Source organism: Petromyzon marinus, chromosome 43, assembly GCF_048934315.1.
Source record: "Petromyzon marinus isolate PM22_M1 ecotype Great Lakes invasive population chromosome 43, UKy_Petmar_22M1.pri1.0, whole genome shotgun sequence".
NCBI classification, from domain to species: Eukaryota; Metazoa; Chordata; class Hyperoartia; order Petromyzontiformes; family Petromyzontidae; genus Petromyzon; species Petromyzon marinus.
This window is the reverse complement of record NC_133709.1, coordinates 7,521,042-7,546,589: the sequence shown is the minus strand read 5'-3', so window position 1 is coordinate 7,546,589 and position 25,548 is coordinate 7,521,042. Positions and strand designations below refer to the sequence as shown.

General features: G+C 46.2%; 1 protein-coding gene across 1 annotated transcript; it reads right to left on the bottom strand.

Moving 5' to 3' along the window:
* Positions 1 to 178: 178 nt before the first annotated feature.
* LOC116951554 (potassium voltage-gated channel subfamily B member 1) lies at positions 179 to 23,614 on the bottom strand. The gene is made up of 3 exons (XM_032970269.2): positions 22,233 to 23,614; positions 18,019 to 18,776; positions 179 to 6,749 (listed from the first exon to the last, which is right to left on the bottom strand). The coding sequence occupies exons 2-3, from the start codon at positions 18,643 to 18,645 to the stop codon at positions 4,959 to 4,961; spliced, it is 2,418 nt and encodes an 805-aa protein (XP_032826160.1). The 5' UTR covers positions 18,646 to 18,776; positions 22,233 to 23,614; the 3' UTR covers positions 179 to 4,958.
* Between the last annotated feature and the right edge of the window lie 1,934 nt (positions 23,615 to 25,548).

Sequence of the window (25,548 nt, the reverse complement as noted above, 5' to 3'; positions counted from 1 at the left end):
ATAGGGCACAGACAATTCATACATATGGTACATATATTTATGCAAAGCGTGTCTCTTATGATTTCATTAAACACAAGTTCAATCACATAAACCTACAAAACAGTACCGCGGAAACCTTTTCTCTAGCAACCGAGATGGAGACGGGAAGGGAAACTAATTTCAATATCTAGGTAATTTATTTTAATCACTATCCAGCCAGGTGGCTCAGCGGTAGAGCAAGGGGATTGCAATCGGAAGGTTGCAAGTTCAAATCCGAGTTAGGGCGACCACATGTCATCCCTTGACTTCCCCACTTTGCAGGGAAGTCAAAAGGAGTTGTCCCGCTAGACCAGTGATTCTTAACCTTTAGTGCAGCCTGCACCGTTTTGGTTCTCAGAAAGGGCATCTTGCACCCCCAGGGGGTGCGTGCTTCCCCAGGTTAAGGACCACTGCTCTAGCCACTCGCCTCCCCCCACCCCATCATCGGAATGTGGAATTTCCACCACTGGCTCTGTAAACAGTTGATGAGCACCGCCTGGGCTGCAGGAAATCCACTTGATCTTTTTTTTCACATCGATGGCGATCACAGATCGCGCGATGAACCCGGCGACCCGAGTTCGATTTCCGACCGTGACAAAAAAAATCTGTGGCGAGCGATACCTCAACTAGTCTCGGGCTCCCCCCCCCTCCCCAACCTTTTCCTTATTCAATCCGCACTGACCAGCGTGGTGAAGTATGGTCAAACAACCCCAATGACGGGGACGGTATGAGGAGATCTTCACCCACTGTGAATGATTACACACACATTCACATGGGGAGGGGTCCCTCAAACTCAGTTAATTTTTTCACGATGTAGGTTTCCCTTTTAAACCGATGGTACATCTGTATATAACGTCAGCTGTTGCACTGTTTGTAAATGTACCTCTCTGCATAGTTTGCAGCAGGAACCCGATGTAAGTTAATCATATTCTTAAAACACGGTTCTCTACTCTCCCCTCAGGTCTCAAGCATCAGTGGCTGACGAACATGTGAACGTCACCGTATGATGACAAAGACAAGTTTTGTAGGCCAAACAAACATCAGCACCTGCATTGTTTTTTGCGGTTGTCAAGAAGCTCCCAGCACGTGGTAGCGAAACGTCGGACATCGTGTCGAACAACACAGGGCACAGCATCGGAGATTTTTTTTTTATCCGCTAGTGTTGCCCATTCTAGATCAGCGGTTCCCACCCCGTCAGCCTTTCCGCCTTTCAGCGCTGTGCAGGCTGAGCCATGGATACTGTGCAGGAGAAGTTTACGTGCACGGGGAACGTCAGTGCCGCGTTGCAGTGACAAAACATGACTCATACACAACGTGAAACAAATGTCCCCACGAACACCGCGTTGACTATGCGTGGACATGTGACCTCTCTCTGTAGATGACCTACCTGGGGGGGAGGGGGGATGACGGGGGCACGGGAACGAATAGCATTGATTGGGGGGGGGGCTGCCAAAACAAGGAGGTTGAGAACCACTGTGCTAAATGGAGCGTTATACATCGCAGGATAGTGATCTATGACAACAGATGGGCGGGTTTTTCATTCAGCAGTGGATTAACCGTGGCTAATGATGCCGATAGGTGAAGGTCTCGTGTACACCACACGTAAGATGGTTAATGCCAGCAAAGAAAGTGTCCTCGCAAGGTCAACCTTCTTATTTCAGTTGAGATTGAGACCCACGGCTCGATATTTGTTGCAGCTGAACATGTGTGCTGCAACAATTTTATTTTAAGAGCGGTCTATTTCACAGATTGTGTGTTTACCGTCAATGTTCACAGCCACGAAAACTAATGATTAAAACAAATATTTCTCGCGTTTATCTTTAAGCTTCAATATCTCACGATCTATTTGTGACCTTCGACCCTTCTTCCGCGTGTGCTCAATGTTGTGCCACTTTTGGCGCAAGGTCTGCGTCCCAAAATTGGCCTTTGTCATCATGAAAAATTTCCACCGGGCCATAAGGCATCGATGCCTCCTGTTGGCCGTCTGTGTAATAGCAAGACTCGGATTGCAAAGTGGATGCTTGACAACTCCGGTCGGGGATTTGTGTACACGTATGTATGCGTATGTTGAACTTCTTTCGCACACCGTACTTATTGGAGGTGCGGGGGAAGGACAAGAAACCAAACAGAAAAAGCCGTTCTAAAGAAATGAGTTCACGATCTAGATCTTTTTAAAACACGTACGGCTCGCTTTGTCAGTCCACTGCTGGATGCTCGTGATGGTTGGTTCACCATACCTCACCATGCTGGTCAACATGGGTTGATGATGACGGAAAGCATAGACGTGGAAACTTTAATAGAGTACAATAGATTTTACTGCACTGCCGTCTGACAACAGATATTATGGATAACTCTCGACATATCCCAACTGCCGAACAGATGAAAACAATGAAATAAATTTACGAATTCCGATTAAATAACGTTAATTGAGGTGAAGGAGCGGTGTCGCAGTGATTAGCACGCTGCTCCATGAAACCATACACCCGAGTACGATTTCCAGTCATGGCTAACATCAGTGGCGAGTGATACCTGAAGATGCGCTGGTCTTCTCCACCTTCACCGACTCACACTGACCAACACATTGCAGGGAGGTCTTCATTTACCATTTGATTGACAAGGGACTGAATATATATTTATATATTTTGTTGCGTAAGTAATTGAGAACTCGGAACGAACACCAGCAGACAATGTGACCATCAATCATCAGAGTTAAGCGAGCCTGCGGCTGTCAAATGAAGATTATACAAGAACGTACACACCGTGGCAACAAGACAAAACTCATCACGTGCTGAGGAACCATGGCAAGGTCAAACCTAGGGATACCACCTGAGGTACAAAACAAACCCAGAAGATAATGGGAAGAAAAATAATAATAGGACAATACCGGGACAGGGGATAACTACATGTAAATGCATTGTCTTGAGCAGTTTCTTGTTATTATTATTAATGCAACTAACATAAAACGGGACTCGTATCGTCCCAGGAAGACTGACAGACATCAATGGAAAGCAGCTACCTCAACGAGAGGACGATCCTGTGAAAACCAGGGCAGGTGGCAACCGTCATAAAACCTGCCTCGACGTTGCTGTGAGAATTACCTCAATGCGAAATAGGTATTTGGCCACGAGCCTGGTGAAAACGCTATTGATTTTGCGAGGCTGGCCGGCGGCTGCTTGCTAATGCCATGCTTGATTATCTTTGTAAGTACCCAATTCTATTGTGGCCTCGAGGCCATTTGCATTTTGGTGGTGTAAACCGAATTGATTTTGTCAATGCATTTCCCACCTTATGTTTAAACAGACTAAGCCATCTGAAATAATTTTATGCTAGATGTATTTCATTCATCCGTTTTTTTGTTTTTCTCAGACAGGTGTCAGTAGATCAAACTTGAACTTTAAACACGTTAATAAGTGCTCATTCGGTCCTTGGGCCGATGGCCCAAAATTGTTCTTAACGGTCCCACCCAGGGTGGCAAATGCAAACTATGTATTCCTTGAACGATTTTACCTATAGATAACAAATATTTTAATGATAGCAAGCTCACGGTTGGTAGAATAATGTCGTTAAAGTTAAGGTACCCCATTGTATATTTGATAGAGAATATACTTTTGGGGGTGGGGGAACGTGACAGGAAACATTAACTGAATATGAAAATAAACAGGAAGAGTGTTTATAAAACAGAGTATACGCGCTAAGCTTTCTGCCCATGGATACTGACAGCATTTGCCACCCCAGTGGTACTGACAAATCCCCGTGGCTCATGGCCTAATTACAACCAGGGGACACATAGAATGCAATACAATCATTGGCTCATTATTTTTTTAAATCAAGGAGGTCCTCTCCATCCTATTTTCACTCATTATTATTATTTTGATATATATGTATATACTGTACTGTATATAATAAAGGAATGTAATTTTGGGCAGTGTACACCCGAAGGTCGTGCATTATTTCATTATTCTTGCAAGTGTAAACAAATTGTCCAGAAGTCAGCTTGACATTATAACTCTCACAATGCATACTTATAGGTGAGATTTTTTTTAGAAACTTCCAGATGCAAGCATGACACCATGCGATTGCTATAAATATAAACACGTTTAATTCAGTGTTCGTATACAATCGGTACCGCTGTGCAAGCTCTGCACGGATTCTCATAAAGTGAACATTCAACTTGAACCTACTTGGTCTATAAACCATCCTCTTGGAACTAAGGGTGCTTTCTTTGCAAGCCGTGGAGGTTAGCATAACTCGTGTTTACTGAACAACTAAACAAGAATTTTTATTTAAAGCTTTCGTGACTGCAGGGATTCATATTCTTGGTTCTTTCGGTAAAGTCACGTAGAAGGGAAACAATAAAATAATACGAATATAAAACAATAAAATTCTCACGTTTCGACTGCAACACAAGCAATCATCATCAGGTGTGAAAACCACAGCAAGAAAATTTGAAAAAAGTGGCTGTTTTTTAACGTTAGCACCACGGAGAGCAATTTGGCAGTTATTCAGATGCAAGCCATCTGGCTACTATGAGAGATTCGTTCATGAGGCTATCCACATATACAAACACAGAGACAATTTCAACCAAGAAGATGGATTCTGGCTTAGCAATAATTGGAAGGATTTTTAAACCATTTCGAGTCTTAATTGATTGTTCACGCTTACGGTGCCTTTCAGACCGTATCCATTATTTTCGTCTCCCCCCTCCTCTTTTCTGAACATAGATGGCCTCGTCCATCTGAATAACTGCCAAATCGCTCTGCATGGTGCTAACGTTAAAAAACGCCACTTTTTTCAAATTTTCTTGCTGTGGGTTTCACACCTGATGATGATTGCTTGTGTTGCAGTCGAAACATCGTGATAATTTTATTGTTTTATATTTTTATTATTTCCCTTCTACGTGACTTTACCGAAAGAACCAATAATATAACTAAACAAGAAGCCTACGCAAATCTGGAAGTAGCGCTTATGTCGGTTGCCTCTTGCAAATCTTGGCAACCATTTTGTTGAAAGTCGCCATCTTGAAATTCCACACAGGAACTTTTTATTTCACCTGAAGGGCTTGCGTCTGTGGGCTTCCCAGAGAAGCCGGCACCATCGGTCACCCTCTCTGCTGCCCTCAAGCCCGAGACACCGTCTGAATCTTGCCTGCTCAATTTCACCGACGGTAAGCCGTGTTCGGCAAAGTTCACCTTTCCAAAATCCTGACACTCTGCCCAGCTGCTCCGCTGGGGCCTGCCATCGCACGAGAAGACCTCTTGCGCCACCTGACCCTGCGGGTAACTTGCAGGCCTTAGTGCGGCCCCCCTCCGCCCCTCTCTCTTTGTAAACTCGGTCGCTTGTGGCTTGGCCACATCTGCGTCAACCACGAGTCTGTCTGCAGAGAACTTCTCCGCACTGCCCCACTTGTCTCCGTTCGCTTCTTTACTTTTCGCTTCTTCATTGTCGCCACCAGAGAGACCATGCCCGTCGCTGTTCCCTTCATCGCGCCTAACTCTCACTCCATCGAAGTTCGCCGCAATATTTGGCACATCTACTCTGTCTGGCCCAAAGCCTTCATTGACCTCACCGGTTGTAGGTGGAGAGGCATTAAATGCTTCCAATCTCCCTGGATCCAGCAGGAGTGGCTTATTTCTTGAGCGCCCGACCAATGGTTGCATCTCTTGCGGTTTATCCTCCAGCGTCTGCGCTTCGTGGTCAGGTGAATCTTTGGACGACATCTCCTTGTACAAGCTCACCAGCTTCTGCACGTCCAGGTGGTGCGGAGATCTGGAGGCCTCTGCTTTGGACGACACGACGTCCGAAGCCAAACCCTTGGAGGTCTTCCACCGGCTCGGAGAGAAGTGGTTCAGCTCGTCGACGCTCACTCTCTCCTTGCAGCCGAGGTTCTTGGTGTCCTTCTCCACGATGACCACCGTCTCCAGCTCGGCGTTTCTCACAAAGGCCTCCTTGGTGTTCATCGAGACGATGCTGCCATTGCGCTTGGCCCTCTCAAGTGCCTCCCGCCGCTTCACCGCCTTCTCCTGCCGCTTCTGCTCCTTGTAGAACTCGCTGAAGTTGTTGACAATAATAGGGATGGGCAGCGCGATAACGAGCACGCCCGCAATGCAGCACAGCCCGCCAATGATTTTGCCCAGTAATGTCATTGGGTAGATGTCGCCATAGCCTACAGTGGTCATGGTGATGGTCGCCCACCAGAAGGACGCCGGGATGCTATGGAACTTGGTATCCGGCTCGTCCTTCTCAGCGAAGAAGACGAGGCTGGAGAAGATCATGATCCCCATGGCGAGGAAGAGGATGAGGAGGCCCAGCTCGTTATAGCTCCTCCTGAGCGTGAAGCCCAGCGACTGCAGGCCCGTGGAGTGGCGAGCCAGCTTGAGGATCCTCAAGATGCGCATGATGCGGAAGATCTGCACGACGCGCCGCACGTTCTGGAACTGCGAGACGCCGCGGCTCGATTCTGTGAGGAAAATGGTGATGTAGTATGGCAAGATGGCCATGAGGTCGATGACGTTGAGGGCGCCTTTGAAGAACTTCCACTTGTTGGGCGCCGACATGAAGCGCAGCAGGTACTCCATGGTGAACCAGGCGATGCACACGGCCTCCACCTGGGCCAGCTTCGGGTTGTCGATGATGTGCGAGAACTCATCCTTGTGCTGCAGATCGGGCAGCGTGTTGAGAGACAGCGCAATGGTGGAGAGCACGATAAACAGGATGGACACAATGGCCATCCCCTGGGAAGGGAGTAGACGGAAGGACGTTCAGAGGAGGATGGGGATGAGATGGAGGAGGAGAGTGATAGGAAGGGTTTAAGTGGCGGGAGGGCGAAAGGTGATTGAGAGTGAGTGTGGGGGGGCAGGGTGGTGAGGATGCAAGAAAATGGGTAGGAGATGCAGGGTGGCAGGGAAACAAGAGAGGCAGAGAAATATCATCAAATATGCATTGAAATACAGACACACTGATGTACAGAGACAGAGAGATAACGGAAGAGAGACGTTGCTGTAAAGAGGCTTTCAAGTATACTAAATAAACAAGGATGGAATTCAAAACGTTAACACGGTTTAATTTGAGACTGGAACTACGCAAAACAATGTATCAATGATCTCTTTCAGATTATTGAATTGCAAATTTTCTGTCAGCTGTGAACATTTTAAGGCAACCATGTTTCTTTTATACATCAACATGTTTGATGAAAACGACTTATTATTTCCATCCATCCTTCTCAGATACATCAGAAATAATATGAATTGTTGTTATGTGTGTCCCATGGCCCATTACTACTGACATCCCATCACTCCTCACAGCCTCTGTGGGTTATAACCATTCACTTCCCACCTCCCCGCCAATGATTCAATAAATAGTCATATTTCGGTTGCGGTCCAATTCGAGAACTGGCCTAATTTAGCGGCCTGTAGTGGCTGCAGGGGGGTCTTATTATTAATGCCAGAATAATAGTGCAGGCTGAAAAACCACAAGTTTCACACAACAAAGAAATGTTTGTTGCCTGAAACTTAAGATTTTCCAGCCTGCACCCCGATTCGGTTACGATTATGGGATTATTTCGACATTTATGGATGTGATTAGCATTCGAAATTAGCATTGCTGATGATAGTGTTCTGATGAGTCATAATTATGACAAAACCAGTCTTTCACAGTTGTCCATCGCTGCATCGCTGCTACTATTAATCGGTCACATTTGCTCACATTTATTGCGATGGTGGCCAAAGACGAGAAGACCACAATGCACTTCTTCAGGCTGTGTGTGCTCTTTACGCACGCCTACGTCCTTGTTCCCTCTTTGAAGCCGGGAAGCGTGAATATCAGTGGCGTGAGCGCAGTTGGTGAAACGGAAGCCAGTCATAATCTATTTTCCCCCGGTTATCGCTAAAGTGGCTTCTGAGGACAAGGTCGTCCTTTGCGATGACACTAATGCCTGAGCAGGTCATGAAAATGTCACCTGGGTGAGACAGATTGTAAAGCATTGGCCGGAGGGATTATCATAATAACAAGTTGTAAGACACTTTACTTTTTGGGCAGCCCACAGTCTTGAAACTACAAATATGCCAGCCAGTCACTCGCATATATACAAATAACATGTTTATATTTTGAACTTTCTTTCGTACCGTAGATATCCAACCCGTGTTAATCGGAGGTGTGGAGGAAGGACACCAAACTAAACACGAAAAGAAGTTCTAAATAAATGAATTTTCAATCTACTTTTAAAAGTGGATAGCTCCAGTGGCTTCCTAATATCGGAAGGAAGGGCATTCTAGATGGCCGCAGAAGGGCATCTGAAAGCGTGCAAAGCAGTGACCATCTTTGTTCAATGGCCAGCCAAAAGCGTGTGTGTGTGCATAAAACATTTCACCGACGACGTTCTTCGGCTGCACGGGGAATCACAAACACATGATGTTCTAAACGTATGTGTAAATGCAATGTCTGGGCATGGAATTGCGAGCCCTTTTTGCTTGACACAAGGATTTATTTGAGAGCTTATCGAGCTTGCGATCAATGGGTCATTATTGTCGCTATATAAACGTAAGAGGACGTCTATGATATATATACTGTAGCGTATAATAATGTTCAAATGTATTTGCAAAGGAAATGCATGACTCCGGAATGCATCGGACGACACTGCCCCCTACTGTCCACAATGCTTGCTAAACGCATGGTAGTCCGTCCATCCTAAGCACTTTCCAGGCTCAACCCACTTAGCTTCCCTCCTTCAAAACGAGTGTCAAGACTCAGCGACAATCACTGCGGTAAATAATCGGTATAAGTGGCATTGCCCGCAACTCAGATTATCACGGTTGGCTAGGCACGGTGCGAAAAAAGTTCAACATACATACGATATACAGTACATACATACAAGAGGTTCAACATACACACATTGCTTCCAGAGTGGAGACAGAGGTTGGGGAAGAAGAAGGAGATTCCCCGATACACACAGAGGGAACACCACATGGGGGAAGGTCCGTTCACCCTCTGGGTCGATACAGAAACGCTAACCCCACCGAGGGGAGGAACAAACTCCAATTGTGATTTAGATCAGATTCCAACGCTCCTTGGAAATGATGATGATGACGATGATAATAAACTCAACGGACACAGAAGTGCGAGCGGGCCTGGAAGGAAAATTAGAGCAAATGACGCGTGCGAAAAAAACCGGTGATTTATAGACAGAAAGCGGGGGAGAGACTGTGGACTCATTGAACGCTGCTGTCTAAAGTAATGTGGGCGCAGTTTTTTACTGTCAGGTCGGTGGTCTGACACAAGACCGTGCCTGTTGTACGTGCTCATTGCTTTTAACAATCCAATGTAATTTCTCTTTTTAAATGAGTTTAGGACTAAAAAGCACTCCAGACCGCTCTTGCTCAGCTCATTAAATGAATCGAGATCCCGTTTAACGTTCAATGGCTGCTCTTTAGAGATATACCTATATGTCCCTCCAGTGCATGATTTCCTTCAAAACATCGGCTTTTTGTGACCAATGTTATAATTCATGACATTTTTTTGGGTTAGGTCGCTTCAGTAACGCGTTTGTATCATACACCCTCCGCCACCCGACGCAGCCTATTCGTAATGTTGTCACGTGATGAACAAAGTGCCAATTCGTTCCTGCCTCAGCACCACCGGTGTGCTGGACAGCGATCCACAACAGAAACGCCTTCCTGCCTTGTTTCATAGGTTTTTCAATAATTTCCTGAAGTTAAAATTACAATTGGTCGTTATAATGACTGTGTGCTCAGCGAATGGTTGTATATTTTCTATTTTTATATCATCTTGGCCATTTTGCCAGTTTAAACAATTATGAAAAAATAAGAATAGGTTTTACCATTTCTAGCAACAAAGTCCCGTATATATAATAACTGGTCCCATATATATGGCAAAAGGTCCCATATATAGAACTGAACGACCCGAGCTATAAGTGGTGTGTTACTTGCATTGTCTGTGTACTGTTCACCTTTTAGCGTTCTCTGGTCTAACACTGGTGAGACAAGGCCACAAAGAAGTCTGCTGTCTCTGGTGTAGGAAAATCAATTTCAAAATCAGAGCATGTCTGTTTGCATATTTTTTGCAACAAGTACGTGTGGTTAATACAGACTTGATGCCTTGCAAAAGGTATGTATTTGGTGTTTGAACATCTTAACACCTGTTTTATTGCCAGATAGGCTAAAACCTATTCTTATTTTCTCTCTCGTTTTCTCTCTCGTTATGTTTACGCTGTCATGTCAAGCCTTTGTAGACTATGAAAAGGCGTTTCACCCCCTATGGAAAATTGATTTCGTCATCCGCGCTGTCAAAAAACGAGGCCTAAATAAATAAATAAAACATTTTCAAATTACAAAACGTCCACTGGAAAAGAACTTAAGAGATACGCTGGGGACGGCCAAACCCGTTCCCAGAAACATAGAAGTTTTTTTTCCCTTCGCAAAATGTACGCGTAGCAATGTAAACAATACACTGTATACAGAAAACAGGGCATGCATTAAAGACCCGACTTGTAGTTATGTCATCTATTAAGTGGCCAATAATAAATGCTTCGCAGTTACTTTAATACAGTACGTGTACGTACAAAAAAACTATTACGCTAAAATGGAATGTATTTGAAGCATAAGTAAAGCACGTGTGTTTTCAGTTACATTAGCCCCGTGTAATTAAATTAGAATTTGCAGTCCGTTACCAATCCAGTGCTGGATGAAGGCATGCCCATGCCGTGTCAGTCATGGGGGGGCTGCTGTTTGACCGTACTTCACCACACCGGTAGGGTGCGTGATGACGAAACCGTGGGAGGGAGGGGGGAAGGGGTCAGGACGGCTTCACACATCAATCGCCTGCGCTATTTTAGCCGTGGCCGGGAATTAAACTCAGGTTGCTAGCTTCAGAATACACTAACCACTGTGCTCTCTCCCCCCGCCCACCCCCCACCGTATAACTGATAGCCATCATGATGAGATAACACTTCCTTTGAGTGTCACAAATGAAAACGCGACAAACATATTTCCGTTTGCAGAAGACTCCCAGAAGCTGGATACACTGCAGAGCTACCGGGTGGTGTTTCTCATGGAGCTCTCGCCACTGCTCACGTGACCCCGGATGACCGCTTGGCCGCAATGCAAAGTAATAATAAGAATGTGAGAGCAGCTCTGGCCCATTAAACATTAATCGGCTATATTACAAGCCTCTGAATTATTGAACCGTCAATTATGTTTAACGTCCACACATTTTTTTTTTTGACCAGAGCCACTTGGATATGTGTACGCAACAAAACGTAGCATTTTAAAGAGACCATTTAATCTTTTGATGATGGTGCACTTCCACCGAGGCATCTTAAACGGCTTTACACAGATGACTCGGGATTGGTAATTTAGCCCACGGAAAATGGGGGAACATGCCATTAGCAGGAGCTCAACAATTATTTCCAAAGAGGATCATTAGCGCGTCGCTTAGTGTCAAATGCGGACCAAGTGGCATCATTCTTTTCATCTTCCAAAAGTCACAAAGTATTGGAATTTCCACTGGCACATCCGAGCTTAGCCATTGGGTGCGGGGGCCTCTCACGGTACAGGGTGACTATTTGCTGTTCCGAGCCAGAACCAAACCATGATAGGCTGGCCGTTGAACCTGGCTCAGGGACCAAGCAGGATTTATGGACGCGTTCAGTTGCTTTTGAGGTCAGCCGGTATACCGGGAGGATGCGGCTACACTCTGCGTCTCGGCTCATTCATTGTGCGTGTTGTTAGCGGCATGCCTTGGCGTCTAATGTAGGAAACCTAAATAAACTAAAACACAACAATTTTTATTATATTTTACCAGGTAAGGCCCACTGAGCTATATAGCTCTTTTTTCAAAAGCGACCTGGCCACACATGACAACTCAACGCAGTGGCTTATCCTCATGCGGAAATGTATACTTTAAACGCATGCTTATTCTAAATGTGGAGGGGAAAAATTGGAGGACTCGGAGAAAAATCCACGCATATCACCACGGGGAGAGAGAGAGAGAACACGCAAACCCAAATATAGAGGCATTGTCAAGGTCGGAATCGAACCCTCCTCAGCCGCACGCGTGGTTGGCTTGGCACGGCCCGGCATAGCTCAGTTTGTACAGTGTAAGAGAGGTGAATGTGGGCGATGTAGGGCAGCTGTCTCGTGATTTCCCTGCCAGCGGAGCTATCGCCAACAAGGTGGATTGCGCACGTCACACACGTCTATTACATGAGGACAGGTGAAACTTCGTCAGGCTTGCCTTCTGGTTCGATTGTAAGGGTTGTCTTGTGGCACCTGCTGATTCATACGTTGACAATAAGTTACTTTTTTTGACAAACGGCAATCTTGTGAGTACGTAAGTTGTAAGAAAAAATGGTTGCAGGAATGGAAGGCGGAATGTTTTATCAAGTGCTAAACATGTTCAGGTGGATCAGACATATTATAATGCCTTTTCTCAACGATGATAGCTGAGAGAATTAAAGAGTAATGCAGGTTAGTAAGTAACCAAAGCAAGCCATCTATGATGAAGTGGATATCACACGCCATATCTTGCCATCATTATCATGATCATCATCATTTCACACTGTCTACTGCAAGATACACGTTATTTGTAAGAAAAATATATATTATCCACAAAAATCATTATTGTCTGGTGGCATCATAATCCACATCTATAAGCTGCATACAGTTGCCATGAGGGCTTTGCGCTGGTGTGTTTATTATTTTAATCTGCTTTGAATAAGAAGGGCAATTGCCTGAAACGTCGCCCTATTATATACAGGGTGGCCCGAAAAGTCAAGAACACAGGGTTATTTAATATATTTTAACATCGTCATTAAAACATTGTATTGTTTACAATTGAAGTTTATATTGTATCTATTATCATTGACATCTATTTTTGTTCTTCCTTTTCAGATGACATTTAAAAATGGAAAGGAAATTGACTCAAGACGAACGAGTTAAATATTTTTTTATGCATGCTAAAGAAGGCAGCTTTAATCTTTAAAAAAAGTCCTAAACTTCAAAAGAGAACTCATGCATGCATTGATGTTAATGGAAGTCAGTTTAAATTTTTTAAAATAAATAAAATAACCCTATGTGATTTGTTAAAAGAAATATAATACCCCTCAAGTGTCCTGACTTTTGGGCCACACTGTATGTGTTTCCTTTTAAGGCCTCGGCGTTATTGACGAACGTGTTTAGTTTAGTAACTGTAAAGTACTGCATAGCTCTTTCACAACACGGTACACGTACATCTACTCAGACTTCCATATCCTGTATATATATTAAAAAAACCTGTTACTATTTTTATTTTATTTTACCAGGTATAGCACATTGAGCTATAATATCTCTCTTTCAGAAGCAACCTGGCCACAAATGTGGAACTTTATAGCAGACAAATACTCTAAGCACATCTTTATTCTAAATGTGGAGGGAAAAACCAGAGGACCCGGAGAAAAATGCACGCGACCACAGGGAGAGAGACACGCAGACTCCAAATATACAGCAGCAGGCATCAGGGTCAGCATCGAAGCCACGACCTCCTGTATACCACGTGAGGTAGTTCACATCTCGCCACCGTGATGATGATGAGAGAGAGACACGCAAACTCCAAATATACAGCAGCAGGCGTCAGGGTCAGCATCGAAGCCACGACCTCCTGTATACCAGGTGAGGTAGTTCACATCTCGCCACCGTGATGATGATGAGAGAGAGACACGCAGACTCCAAATATACAGCAGCAGGCGTCAGGGTCAGCATCGAAGCCACGACCTCCTGTATACCAGGTGAGGTAATTCACATCTCGCCACCGCGGCACCCCATATAACTGGGTCCATGAACCTCAGCATGGCCCTTGGGTCAGTGACGCGGCCTAGCAGTGGCGTTCGCCGCCTGTTGCAGAGGTCCACGGTTCGAATCCAGCGGTCGCCCAGGTTAATAATCAAGTACTACCGTTTGCTTCTCTGTGAACGTTAATGATCCCCTGACATCCTTCGCAAGAGTAGGCCACTGTGTGCCGGCGTGAGGGTCCGAATTTGGCAAATTCGGACCCTCACGCCGCAATTTACTCAATTGGGATTGTACATATAGCAATCATCGCGCCCTACTGGCAGACTTGCTGTCCTTCCCCCGCACCTCCAACTATCATGGGTGGCTACGTACGGTGCGAAAGAAGTTCAACATACATACAGACTGATGACAAGGGATGACTTGCAATCCTGGTCTCTCGAGTTCTCACCTGGTTAAACTAAATACACTTTAAACTCTACCCAAAAGAATGAGGGCATTAATTGTACGTCTGCGTAATCAATGGAATGCCTTACGTTATATATGGGAAACGTGTAGAAACCAACTAAAACTTGAAATCCAAGTAATAATTTACATTGCAGTTGAACTGCGCTGTTGTGTATGGTTACTTGCCACACTTACTGAGACCACAATGTAAATATTGTCGTGATTGCTGATGAAAAGCCAACGTTCTGTCCTGCTCAAGCACTGAGGCGGTGCTCATCTCCTGCTTACAGCCCTGAGCCAGAGGTGCAAATTCCACATTCCTATGGCAGGGGTGTTTCTGACCATAATGGGGTACCTATCGTATGAACTCCTGAAGGACGATTGGCCGAGTCAAGCCCCTGACCAGGATTTGAAATTTCAACCTTCGGATCGCGAGCCGCTCGCTCTCGACCGCAGAGCCACCTGGCGATTTGGTAGCCATTCCACATTCCTATGGCGGGGCTCAGTGCGTGGCAAACAGAACGAACGAGTTGACAAGCGCTCGACAAATAACCCAGCCGTGCCACGGAGCTCAATCGTCAAATCTGCGTTGCGTCGGGAAAAAAAAAACACGCGTGTGTACGTTCACTCGCACACAACAAGCTCACAAGGGGCGGGGGAGGGGGCCTTCCTTATGCAAGACAATATGGAATATCACGCGCGCGCGCATTCACAGACACGCGAGATTGCCTTCCTCCGTTAATTATTAACGGGCAAGCCAGATGTGCTGACAACATTAACAAGGTCAGTCTGTCCGTGCTTGGTTAGGGCGGGGCCACGGCGGGTGGAAGGGGTGGGGGCTTGGGGGTGGGTAGGTGTAGGAAAATGAGTGATATAACTTCAATCCATCCAGGGCGAAGGGAAAAATGTCATCTATATTGCACCTTAATGGGTCTTCACCTACTGATACGTTAAGGATTAGCGTTCTCTTTACAAAGGTCTCCCCTTGAAGAGTGATATCCCGCTGACAGATTACGTAAGCGGTGCCGCGAGAGAGATGGTGACGGCACGAGGGGGATTTCATCCAGCAGTAGACAAACCATTCACTGCGTTTTGATTTGAATAGAATTAAAAAAAAATGTAGGCATCAAGCGACTCATTTGTTTCTCCAAAACGGAATTGTTTCTCAGCAACGGCCGCTCCTGGCATCGGCTCCTTTGATTTATCGTTTTTTCACAGCAGCTCCCCCATTATGATTGTGATTGGACTGAATCTGTCACACAGAACTTTCAACTCAAAATGCATTAGCTGCGTCTTCAACACATTTGTTTGACAAAATATATCAAGGGCATATACAATTTATATATTTATCCTGTAGAATATGTACTTTCGGAGCGATTGTAAAACAACAAAAATTCCATCCGATTTGAAAATACAATTTTTGGAAAAAAAATTACTTATTCAAATGAAAAAAAATACATATATTTGGAATCCCTCTCAATGGATGATGATGACAGTTTGTGTCAAAGATTCCCCTTGCATTTTCTCCAGATGCTCTAGTTTCCTGAAAACATCATAATATAGAGGACCACAGAGCTTAGGCAAAAGTATTAATGCCAGCTCACCGCCTGGCTGCAACCTTTCCCGCACGCCTGTGATTCCTCCTTCTCCTCGTTCTCTCTCCCTCCTTGAGAGCGAGCAAATACAGTGCAGTGGCCGCTCGTTACAAGTTGAAATTATCATTAATAAGTACACCCATGTCTCCAGTAGTGTGGCATTGGTTGGCATGGGCCCTGGTGCAAGGAATAACAAACCCGCAACTTTGGCTGTCGCCTGATGAGGCTGATTGCAATTACCGACGAAATGTCATGGTACTCGAATTGTAAATGGTGTAGTGGGTTTACTCTCTACGAGCTGAACTCGCAACTAATTGGCACGTTCTGTTTCCGTGACACAATCTTCCTAACCGGCTGTGTCGGGCGGTAGCAGGTTTAACGGCACATTTATATTTACGCGATCTAACCCAAAAAAAAACTCTTATCGATAATATTGGCCGCAAGAGCCTACGTGTTAAAATAACATTCCCCCCACCCCTACCCACTCTGACCCATGTGACACGGTGCAGCCTCACCGCCTGCACACTCGATTGCTATGCGCTCCTGCATGTCTCCTTGGATTTACAGATTCTAGCCGTCACTATGGGACTGTACCCTCATACATCTCGCATATGGTTCTCAATAGAACATGACTTGTCTAATTCATGAAGCGGCAATACAGCACTCATTCTTGCTGTCACTGGGGATACTGCCATTAAAGAAGAAATAATTCAACTTCCTGGGCCCGAGACGTCTAAAAAGGCCTTTCCATATATATGTATAAAAAGGTATACAAACAATCCAGGACATGGACGTACTGCGTTATAGAGCAATTGTTTTCTTGAATACATCTCTGAGGACCGTCGAGTGTGATTTTCTTGCATGCGCGTGTTATTTCTAAGAATTCCCAATTTCCTCCCAACAAGCCAAATCACTCATTCATGGAATTCGCCAAGCGTCCCAAATGCAGAGGACTCTCCTGAAGAATTCCGTGAGACTTCATTGAGACTTCCCTGGATATACAGAGGATATTATTCCTATCATAACTAAAATGTGGATGTACTGGGACTGTCCCAGCCCAAACCAGGACATTTGGTAGGTTGAGACAAAGAAAAACTCTGCGATGTGTTGTCGGGTTACACGGAGTGCCCTTTGACATGCGGTCCCATGTGTCGCTCGCGCCTACTGGACAAGTGTGAAAAAAGAGCTTCACAGCTCATCGGATTTCCTTCAGGATAAATAAAGATTCTGATTCGCTCCGCATCCTGGGGAGCTTCTTCAGCAACTCAACTGGGCGGCTCGTTTTCTCCCTCGATTGTACCGCATCGCCGGATCACGTTGCTGAATAATAAGTTCCCCGTGCGCGGAGTTAAACGTCAGACATCGTGCTGGAACAACACGCAGGGGACAACCCGAAAACTCATCTGAGAGCCACAGAGCTCGGCCGTAAAAGATCTACACGGGAGTAACAAGCAAGCTACAGTCATCCTTACAGCGGCTTTTGGCTAACCATCTAATGAAGACGGTCACTGCGTCGCGAGCCTTCAGATGCACTTCTGCGGCCGTCCGGAAGGCTTTCCCATCCGATATTAGGAAGCCACTGGGAGATATGCACTTGTGTGTTCAGTTTGTTGTCCTTCCCCCGCACCTGCGATTAACAAGGTTGGCTCCGTACGGTGCGAAAGAAGTTCAACAACATACATAACAATATATATACAACATACACCGTTCATGGGACCATTTTTTTTGCCAGTATTATGAAAAAAGGGAAGAAATAGTCTTTACCCTTTCTGTAAATAAAACAGGTGTTCAGATGTTCAAACAACAAAACATCTTTTGTACTGCTGATGTAGATGCAGAGCAACAATTACAATTTCACATTCAGGTGGTCAAGCCAGATAACCACGTCAGGAGCAGCGGAGTGTACCGCTGTGATGTCTCTTTCGTATTTGTGGTTCGTGCATTGCATCCTTACACGTTGTTAAGGCCTGTTCTGGATGGCCACAGTCGCACCATTGGAGAGTTAACATTTTCCATTCGTGTGTCAGGTATCTGCATCTGCCACGATTTACGCAGCAGCTGCTTTGTGGAAGACACCAAACAAGATGCCCGTGACGAAGTCTCACCGAATCTGCATTAACCACACATCACGCTCGCGGTAAAACACGCGAAAGCAAACCGTCGCTCTGAAAACATTCGCTCACCTTGGCTGCGAGCGAGGAGTTTGGGTTTTCGAGCAGCTCCCAGAGCTTGCGCCTCTTGTCGGCGCAGCACGTGCCCTCGAACTCGTCGCCCTCGCGCTCCCGGGCGCTCTCCGCCTCGCGCCGCAGCTCCTCGCTCATCTGCTCCTTCTTCTGGTGGTAGCGCGCCTGGCAGCACGTCTCCAGGTAGATCTCGTCGACGCCCCAGTAGTCGAGCTCCTGGCCGAAGGACAGCGCGCACATCTCCTCGCTCATGTGCAGGCGGCCCGTGCGGTAGAAGTTGAGCACCGACGCGAAGGCGCCTGGGTGCCGATCGAAGAAGTATTCGTTGTCGGCGATGCTGTAGTCGTCGCACAGCTCCGAGAGGGCGCCGTGGGTGTTGGTGGCGTGGAGGCGGCCCAGCCGGGTACGCGGCAGCCTCTCGAGCGTGCGCCACAGGACCTCGTGGACGAGGCCGCCCACGTTGAGGCGCACGCGACGAGCGGCCGCCTTGGAGCGAGCGATCTCGGCCGGGTCCGGTGGGGCGCCCGGCGACTTTGGGGAGGACCGCGACGAGGTTCCCTTGCGATTCAGGTTCCACAGTTTGAAGTTCTTGGCCGGCGATGCGCCGGCCGACTTGCTGACCTCCATGGCGTCGGAGTGATGTGGGTGGCCGTGATGGACGGTGGAGGTGGTGGAGGGAGGGGGGTAAGATGTTCTACGGGGATCGGGCGGCCTCCAGCGAGGAGCAGAGGACTCGGGATCGCGTCTTCAGAGGGAGTCTGAGAAAGAATAAAAACGGGCGCAACACATCGTTTGTTATGATCGTCAACAACGACGATGCCGTTGTTGTCATCCTCGTTACGAACATGTCCAGCGGCGTAGCTATCGAGCGTGCAGGGGGTGTTGCAACTGTACCGGGGGCGCACACAAGTCGCAGGGACTCGGGTACCTGGCTACAAAGAGGGCAGGGATTGTGGACAGGGTGTCGCGCGTAATCGTGAATTGTCACTCGGTGCCCGTGCCAAACACACCGCACCACCCACCGTATCGCGATCATCTTGGTCAATGGTTGCAATGGTGAGTCAAATGCAACCCCTTCTTCTCGCAGGTGAGGTAAGTTTAGTACATGTCCAGACATTGGGCAGATTACTAACAAGATGTTAAAGTACCTGTAACCCATTACATTCCACAACTGCGCGCCTATAAATTATTTCACGATCCAAAAACAATACAATACAAAGGCCCAAATAATGCAATGCTCTGAAATGCAAGGTGATTGAATTCCCCGTCCAACCTTCAGTCGGTGTGAAATTAGAAGTTGTCAGACTCTAAACTCACTCTTTGCATTTCACGTTACGCCCGACAAACGAGAACAATTGGCCATCAGTGATTGTGATATAATTTCAATTGCGTACGGAGGATTCACATTCAGTGTTTTCTAATGCCATTTCTTGCGGCGAAAATACCGTAAATTTTCGTTCTTTCATCACATCCCGTTTTTATTTGAAAGTAGTGGCGTTCGGCATTAGAGGGCCAAAAATCACGCCGCACTCAGCCACACAGATTGGCGATGGCTAACGGCACACGCACTCAACAGCGGGCAGCAGAAAGCAACGTCGGGCTTTGGATAACATCTGATAGACGGCAGGCTAATGCGTGTGCGATACAGTATTGTATTTGAATATTTATTTTAAACAAAAACGCAATTTAAACAACGCAACAAAAACCACGACGCAGCTTGCACAACTGAGGCTGGGAATGTCCGATTAGGTTTACAGGAGTTTATGAAATTAAAGGCCCAAACAGAAAATCATTTATATTTATTGAGATTAAATGGGAAGTCAGTGGCGCGCGTGAACATGCCACAGCTAGAGATGCGGCCTCGGATTAAACGTGAATTTTAGCCGTGCAGGTTTTTTGTTGTTGTTTCATTTAACTCAGCGTCAAATGTCCCAGATATTGCACAAATGCAAGAAGAAAAACAATCACAGGGAAACTTAATCGCTGCAACGGTGAGATAAGACCACGAGTGTGGCGCACAGGCTATGAAAGGTGATGAGCCACTTAGGCCCGACTAATGCGGCTGTGAACGCAAGGTTCTCGAAACACCCATTTACGGTTTGTGCGTTGACATGTTTATGTTGAAATTGAATGTGACACCCAAGCACTTTGAAAAGAATACATTGGGGGAATGTGTAACCAGAAAGTGCCCAATTAGTAAATTAAGGAGTTCAGCAAAAAAATCCATAGTTCTTGCACTGTATTTCAATGTCCCAGTGTCTTTGTTCTCCGCCTTCAACCTGTAATGACCAGTGTGGTGAAGTATGGTCAAATACCCACATGGTGTGGGGAGGCCCTCAGTGAGCAGTCCATTGGCAAAAGGACTGTATGCGAACATGTTAGTGGACTAACTTATTTGGTAAATTGTCCATTGGTAAAAACAGGCGATTGTTTGTTATGATAGAGATGAGTCAAGGAACATTGAAGTTTGTGCTCTCCGGTTGCTGGGTTAAAAAGTGAGCAATGTCCTTGCCCAATCCCGGCCAGCCATCTCAAATTTTCAACAAACAAACTTGCTAAAAATATAAGCTGGAAACTAAACATGTCTTTGGCGTTTTGGTTGCGTCGCCTCCTTATACGCACAATGACAAGGAACTGAACAGACGAGCGTGGATTCCCAAATGATTTTGGCATCCGCTCAACTCCAAAAAATACGCATTGTTCTTTGCAGTTGAGCACGTTAAAAATAATTAACACATTAACACTGCTGGACGTAATTACACCTTAGAGATAATCAACAGTTTTTTGACAAGTCAAAACAAGAAGCACTTCCAACGACGGCGAGGGACAACTGACGAATCGGGAGGGAGACAACTAAAACTGTGCCGAAGATGTGAGAGAGAAATCGAGGCAGAGATATTAGGGAAATGAAGACTACGGAGCGAGTTATGGATATGCATGTCGAACGTCTTGTGCACTGTACGCAGTCAACCGTGCTAATGTGAGGTGGATATGAATGTGGAAACAATTAAAGAGTAGAGAATCCTTAAAAAAATATTTTGATTGTATTTTCCAATGAAAAATAACGGTTGTGACTTTCTAATCAAATGAATGTTTCTCTTTGCTCAAAACATTGTCAAACATCACGCTCTACGGTGGGAGTACCGCATGTTTTTCGGCGCTATATCTGACGTATCCCCGCACCTCCAATGAGCACGGTTGGCTACGTACGGTGCGAAAGAAGTTCAAAATGCATACGTATCGCTCCGTGTGCTGGGAGCTTTTCCGAACGCCTCCCATGTTCAGAAATGCATTAAGTTCTGAACACCCGAGAGCTACAACAGAGCACGAACGTGGAAACCTATGCGGCCTTTATCACACCATTCTGGGGCCCTTTCCTAGATTGTTCAGATTCGAGATAATCGTTTTGAGCTTATTCCTGTTCCTCCAAAGACACAACATATTTACATCCCACTCACAAAACTGCTTTACCAACTACGGTGTGTCAAAAGCCAAATTACGAACGTTAACCCCACCAGCTCATTAAACATACGAGTTATATGTGCCTCGGCTTAAAAACATAAATATTGTTTCCATGACCTCTGGAGTATTTAGGAATGCCCCTGTCCCATCGGAGGTCATTAGCCCGTGGTGAAAATTAAAATGGTAATGACCAGACTCAAGGCCATTTTTGGAAGAAGAAAAAAACAGTTCGCCAAATTTCTTAAATTTAAGATTCGATTTGTCATTGACTGGTAATGGTGCAATCTTTTGGTAAGTTGGACTCCTATATATGCATTGCAAATAATAATACTGTAATACAAATCTAGTTTACTTAAGACGGCTATCATATGTACAGTATTCTACATATATTCCTTCTCGACCCTGGTGTTCACAATCATCATCCGGTATTCAGCAAAAAAAAGCTAACACCCAAAATATTGCAAGTGCTTAAGATAATAACAGAAAACCTTTTTAAAAATATTAATTAAACAAGCAGGCAACAAAGATACTTCACCCCCCACCAATTACAGGGCTACAACCTTTACCCATAACCATTCAATGAAACGTGACGCACGTTCACCTGCTGCTCACCGGTAAGAAAAAAAAGTGAAACCAGCACTGTAGACACAGAACCGGCGAGCGGTGTTTGGTTACGACGGCGCACATCAGAGAGAGAGAGGTGGCAGGGCGGCAAGTGAAGTCTGCGCCAGGCAAAGAAGCCGCTCGCTCACCTGATCCGACATCACGACCAGCCGCACGGATCGACGCCCCGCAGGGCAGCCGAAATCCTTGACCGCGCGCGCGTCTCTCCATCGTGCAGGCTTATCCCGTGCGTCTGCCTCTCCGTGCGTGCGCGCGCGTGCGTCTCAAACTATGCAAATATCTCCTTCCCACTCAGCCTGGCTCTCTGCGACGTGTCGTACGTGTGTCTAAGTCTTTGGCCTTAATGTGCGTGCCAACTACACACTTGCCAACTACACACTGCTTAGACTTAGACTGGAGGGGGGAGAGGGGTGGGGGGTGTGTGTCTTTGTAGAAATCTCTTTCCCACTTTACTGTCGGTCGATGTGCATGTCTGACTCCCTGGGGCGATGAGTATGGTGTTTTATTCCATGCTTACCTGCCCCACCTGCTCAGAGTGCTCCTCTCATTGCTCCTGTAATACACGCAATGCCCTCATTTAATCGGTTCACTTTCTCTTCACCGCTTCCGTCTCCCTTCATCTATTTCGGTCAGCCGGTGCACATTTATCTCACTGTCGCCGCATCGACGCGTCCCTCTCTCTCTCTCTCCTTGTTAACGACGTGTCCGTCAATACATCGCTCGCTATTTCCCGCTGCGTATTAAGAGTCGTCTTGTTTGCGATACGGATGCCCACCTGTACATTTCTGCATCTGTGTACTAATCGATATCGCTGTCTGGTCACTCATGCGGGTATTAATGATCAATTGCGTAATCTCGTTTTGGTCAGTTCACCACCACCTCCCTCCCCCTTTACTACCTGTCTCTCTCGCCTCTCTGATCGTCCATGTGCGCGGGCGCCTTTCTAAATGTCTCTCTGCAGCAGCAAACGCTGTCTCACTCCACAGCCCGTCCGCCCGTCTCGACGTGCATCGCTCTCCGTCCGTGCTTGCCCGTCCGTCCAGCGCCTTCTCGAGCCCTCTCGTCAGCGTCTTTCCTCTCTCTGTCTCTCTCTCTCCCCCCCCCCCTCGTCTTTCCTCGATCTCCCTGGTGTGTCTGCGCCGCCGTGCTGTGCCTCTCCCCGCCCGGTGCCGTGTGGCGAGGAGAGCGCACCGTGCCGAGGGAGAGAGGGTGTAGGGGGAGAGAGAGAGAGAGAGGCGGGGGTGGTGGTGGACAGGGGTCACAACTTTCTCCCCAGCTCCTCCTCCTATCCATCGCTCTGCCTAAATCCCTTCCTTTCCTTTCCGACTTTACTCTAATCACCCCGGACGGCGCATCTGTCACGCGTATTTCTCGTCTCCTTTTTTTTTGCGGCAGGGTGGCACTTTCGTTGGAAGGGCCTGGGTTCAATTATTGGCTCGCCCCTTTTCCATGTGGGGTCTTGAATGTTTCCCACCCAGTTCTGCGTAGGTCTCCTCAGGGCTCTGCAGCGTCCCCCCCCCCCCCCCCCATCAGCTAAACATCGATACGATGCCCCTTGAATCATTAGACCTCCTTTGCCAGTACCAAAATGTAATAATAGGGTTTTTCCCCTTTTTACTGGCAACAAAACTGAAACCTTTTTCGAGGAGTCATGTCTGCATTAACCACAATACCTGCAGTCAAAATGCAAACAAAAAACATACTATGATAAGATATGCATTGTCCTTGAAACTGATAGGTCCACACCAAGGGACGGCTTTCTTTACCAATCAGTTTCAAAGACAATGCATATCTTATCAAAGTATGTTTTTTTGTTTGCATTTTGACTGCAGGTACTGTGGTTAATGCAGACATGAATCCTTGTAAAAAGGTTTCAGTTTTGTTGCCAGAAAAAAGGGGAAAACCCCTATTAATGCCCTTGAAATTGGCGTTGACCAAATTTCTTAAGGTTGAAAAAGAATCGCACGGAAGTCTGCGTAGATTTCCCGGGTAAATAAGTTATTTTTTTTATTTTGTTTGGTGCTCAAACAGGTCCATGGTTCAAGCTCTCTCCATCCCACCTGATGTCGCTCTGCCTCCTCTCCAGCTCGTAACCCCGCAGTTCACCATGGGACTGAGCCATGACTGTAGATGAGGCGGTTGAGTTGTCTTCCTTTTTGCATTTCCCGACAGTGTCGTGCTAGGTGACACCATCACTGCATGCCGACTAAGGGCATCCGCCCAAGGACTGCATTAAGTCATTGTAAAATTCAAGTCAATGCATCTCCCCATTCCAATGGGCAACGGAGACACCACACGTGTCTCTGTTGGTGGTCCTCAGGCATTTATGGAAATTCCACATTGCCACGGCTGGGCTCAGGCTCTCTATATGACCACCAGTCGTCTTTTGACAGTGTATGAGTGTTGCTGGAGAGGGAATATTGAAATTCTACACACTGCGCTAGGGTTAAACTGCAAACTGTATGATTTAGAAAAAGCAGGCTAATTCAGAGGAGGAGTACCACAATATTTATATTATCCTGCTGTTTCCATGAAGAAAAAAACTTGGCACATTTATTTATATTCTTTATTTTAGAAATATAGATATGAAGACTCACGAGCCGATTCTGAAACGTGCAATCCAACGCTAAAACCGTTAGCGCCCAGTACGCTACAGCTGCTATCATCCAGTAAGCTACAGCTGTTACCATTCAGTACGCTACAGCTGTTACCATCCAGTAAGCTACAGCTGTTACCATTCAGTACGCTACAGCTGTTATCATCCAGTAAGCTACAGCTGTTACCATTCAGTACGCTACAGCTGTTACCATTCAGTACGCTACAACTGTTACCATCCAGTACGCTACAGCTGTTACCATCCAGTACGCTACAGCTATTATCATCCAGTAAGCTACAGCTGTTATCATCCAGTAAGTTACAGCTGTTACCATTCAGTACGCTACAGCTGTTATCATCCAGTAAGCTACAGCTGTTACCATCCAGTACGCTACAGCTATTATCATCCAGTAAGCTACAGCTGTTACCATCCAGTACGCTACAGCTGTTATCATCCAGTAAGTTACAGCTGTTACCATCCAGTACGCTACAGCTGTTATCATCCAGTAAGTTACAGCTGTTACCATTCAGTACGCTACAGCTGTTACCGCCCAGTACGCTACAGCTGTTATCATCCAGTAAGCTACAGCTGTTACCATTCAGTACGCTACAGCTGTTACCATCCAGTACGCTACAGCTGTTACCATCAAGTACGCTACAGCTGTTACCATTCAGTACGCTACAGCTGTTACCGCCCAGTACGCTACAGCTATTATCATCCAGTACGCTACAGCTGTTACCATTCAGTACGCTACAGCTGTTACCATCCAGTACGCTACAACTGTTACCATCAAGTACGCTACAGCTGTTACCATCAAGTACGCTACAGCTGTTACCGTTCAGTACTCT

What these genes read in the sequence shown, in the direction of transcription:
- LOC116951554 (XM_032970269.2), bottom strand. Translation starts at nt 18,645, where the DNA reads ATGGAGGTCAGCAAGTCGGCCGGCGCATCGCCGGCCAAGAACTTCAAA. An exon ending in ACTCCTCGCTCGCAGCCAAG is followed by an intron (nt 6,750 to 18,018) that starts GTGAGCGAATGT and finishes CTCCCTTCCCAG; the next exon opens with GGGATGGCCATTGTGTCCAT.